The 2,736-nt window shown below is 46.5% G+C and overlaps 1 protein-coding gene across 1 annotated transcript in view; it reads right to left on the reverse strand.

Annotated features, from left to right (window-relative positions):
* The window catches only part of LOC104493973 (ankyrin repeat and SOCS box protein 3-like), a 9,124-nt gene that overhangs the window by 379 nt on the left and 6,009 nt on the right, over positions 1 to 2,736 (reverse strand). The window contains exons 9-10 of the mRNA XM_010136745.1: positions 1,200 to 1,333; positions 18 to 230 (exon numbers count right to left, since the gene is read on the reverse strand). Coding sequence (XP_010135047.1) covers positions 18 to 230; positions 1,200 to 1,333 — 347 coding nt within the window. The remainder of the gene's footprint in view (positions 1 to 17; positions 231 to 1,199; positions 1,334 to 2,736) is intronic.

The raw sequence follows: 2,736 nt of genomic DNA on the forward strand, positions 1-2,736 counted from the left end.
ATCTTCATCGCTGGAGCGGCTGGTGGGGGCAGCTCCCTCCTCTCTCTGCCCCAGATAATCCTCCGCTTCTGGGATCACGTTGGCTCGCAGGACATCCAAGTAGAGAAGGTAGTCCTGGAGGCAAGCTGGCAGTGGCAGCTCCCGGATAAACCGGTCTGATCGCAGGCGGTTGCTCGTTAAAATGGACCGGATCTCAAGACGACAAAGATGAGACAGGGATGGAACGAAGGCTGAAAAATGAAAAAGCCACTCAGACGCTGAAGAGGACACCACGGGATTACATTGCTTGCCGGTGGTTACCTGGTTTAGCCGGATCCCTTCCGAACCCTCCAGTCTCTGCAGACGAGGAGGCAGAGCCCTCCGCAGTGACAGGCCCTTGCCAGCTAGAATCAGCATTTTTGGAATTTCCCTCTAAGAGCTAGAAAAGTTCCCTTAAACCTCCAGAAGCAAAGTGCCTGTCAGAGAATCATTTTATTCTGGATCAGGAAGGATGGTCTCACCCTCCCGCAGCAGCTCCCTGCCTGGGGGGGAGCGGCTCACACTACCCTACAAGAGATGAAAAACTACGTCTAGGAGTAAATCCAGCCACACAGTAACCCAAGGGGAAGCACTTTCAGGGTAAGTGTAACGTGGTAGCGTGGCTCAGTAGGCCTGCGAGGCCGAGTGTTCCTACATGCTGCTAAATAACTCGACTTGGGACAAGCGTGGTGCCAAAAGACAAACGGACGTGTCTCGAAGCATGCACTGGCTGCAAGGAAACGGAGAACTTCATCTAAATTTCCTCAAATAAAACTTCTTTTCTTTTACTCCAAAAAGATATCCTAACTAGCATCAAATATTCCAAAGGAAGTGTTATTCAATAGTATCGCTTAGCCAATTAAAAAATGATTACAGACCCTTTTAAAGAAGAACCTCCTTTGAAATGAGTCGCGAACTAAGGGACCTGAGTGCCGTTTTTCAGCGACACAGCGCGCAGGTCCCAGAGCTACGCCTGGGTCTGCAGGGTGAACGCGTGGTGTTCTCCTGGACATCCATTACTGGACCTCTTGGCTGGCCACAGTCTGACTACAGAACCAGCCGCGTCTGTCGGCTGCTGACCCTTCCTCGCCGTCGTGCATTAGCACAGGGAGCTGGTTCCACTTGCAGCCTGGAAGCTGGCGCTCACTGCGACTTTTTTTATCCCTAGTTGTAACGCTTACCAAAATAGCTCTTGGGAGTCCAGACGAGCTTCTCTTTGTAGTCTGAAAGGTTTTGCTCCACGGCTGGAGGAAGCCTCTTCCAGTTTGTGAACTCCAGGATTAAATTAAGGACATTGTTGCTCACAGCGAAAATCCTACATAACAAAATCCCCCATAAAATATCATTTCACACAACAGCATAAATATAATAATGGAAACAATGCACAGAGAGCCTTACGATTTTCTAACAAACCCTTAACAGGTGACATCCTGAGCCAGAAAGAGAAACCAGTAAAGAGAAATCCAAAGTCATTTTGACAGCACGAGCCTTTACTAACGTAACTTTATCTTCCTCCTTTCTTTTTAAAAGTCAGTTAGACTGTAAGAGAAAAACATCTCCTCTGAAATGGAAAAGTCTCAGGAAAATGGAATCTAAATGCTCTCAACACACAAAAATGCCAGAATAAAAAGTTTTGCTGCACTTGCTTTTTACAAGAGATTCGTGTCTGAATTCTTCTGTGTCCTTTCTAGCTTGTATTATTTCATTTTTCATATTCGATTTAACTTTCGTAACTTCACCAAAACCATCCAGCAGAGAGATCCCACTGCCTAGCTTTCTCCAGCAGAACGGCGAGTTTCCTTCTCCCCCTGCTCATTCCAGCTGTCACTAAGCTCCTGATGCCGCCCACGAGGGAGCAGTTTGTATTGACGTTAGACTTACAAAAGTGTCCGTTTTGTCGATCGGGATGTGCTAAGCATTACTTTAAAAAGTGGTATTTAAACAGAGGAAATAACTGGTATAGAAGCGTTTGTGGATTACGTAAAAATATCAAAAAGCATCATATGTGATACACGAGGACAGTCAGACTTGTTTCCTCAGTGAACTGCAATATCTTAACCACGACAGTATCTGAAGTATCATACTGGTATCTATAACAAATTGATATTTAAGTAAACCTTAAAACCCTCCTCCTTTCGCACAGTTAAGTAATGCATGAAATGGGATTATCCACCTCACATGACGCTCTTAAAGCCGAGGCACGTGGTAGTAAAGTCTAAGTGTCATCTACACGGACAGGAAAAGAAACCACAAGAAAATAAAAATACTTCATCATGTTAAGTACACGTTTAACTCTGTAGTGCCTCATTAAAATCAAACATCCCCAAGCAGATATTTGTATGCAGAAGAACTGCGAAGGAAAAAAAGGCTGGAGTTTTTGCCCCATTGTTCGGCTTTCCCGTCTCCAAGTGCATCACTTCCTCTCCTCCTGGCCTCGGCCCAGCTGCACCCTGCGCTGGTTTCCCACCCCTCCCGGCCTCTCTCGGTCTCTGAAATTCTCCTCGCCTTTACTGTGCGAAACATGCACACGCCATCTGCAACTGAATCTGGGGGCTAAGAAGAGGCGACTGATACAAAATTGCGCCGTGCCGCCTTTCTCCCGCGCAGTGATAAAGTGATCTCCGTTCTGGCTTCCTTCCCAAAGAAGTTTGTGTTGCTGAATCCAGCCGTTACACATGGATGATTTATTTCAGCCCTTCCCTAAGCCTCCCCATTCCT

This window comes from Buceros rhinoceros, unplaced genomic scaffold, assembly GCF_000710305.1.
Source record: "Buceros rhinoceros silvestris isolate BGI_N320 unplaced genomic scaffold, ASM71030v1 scaffold12465, whole genome shotgun sequence".
Lineage (NCBI taxonomy): Eukaryota > Metazoa > Chordata > Aves > Bucerotiformes > Bucerotidae > Buceros > Buceros rhinoceros.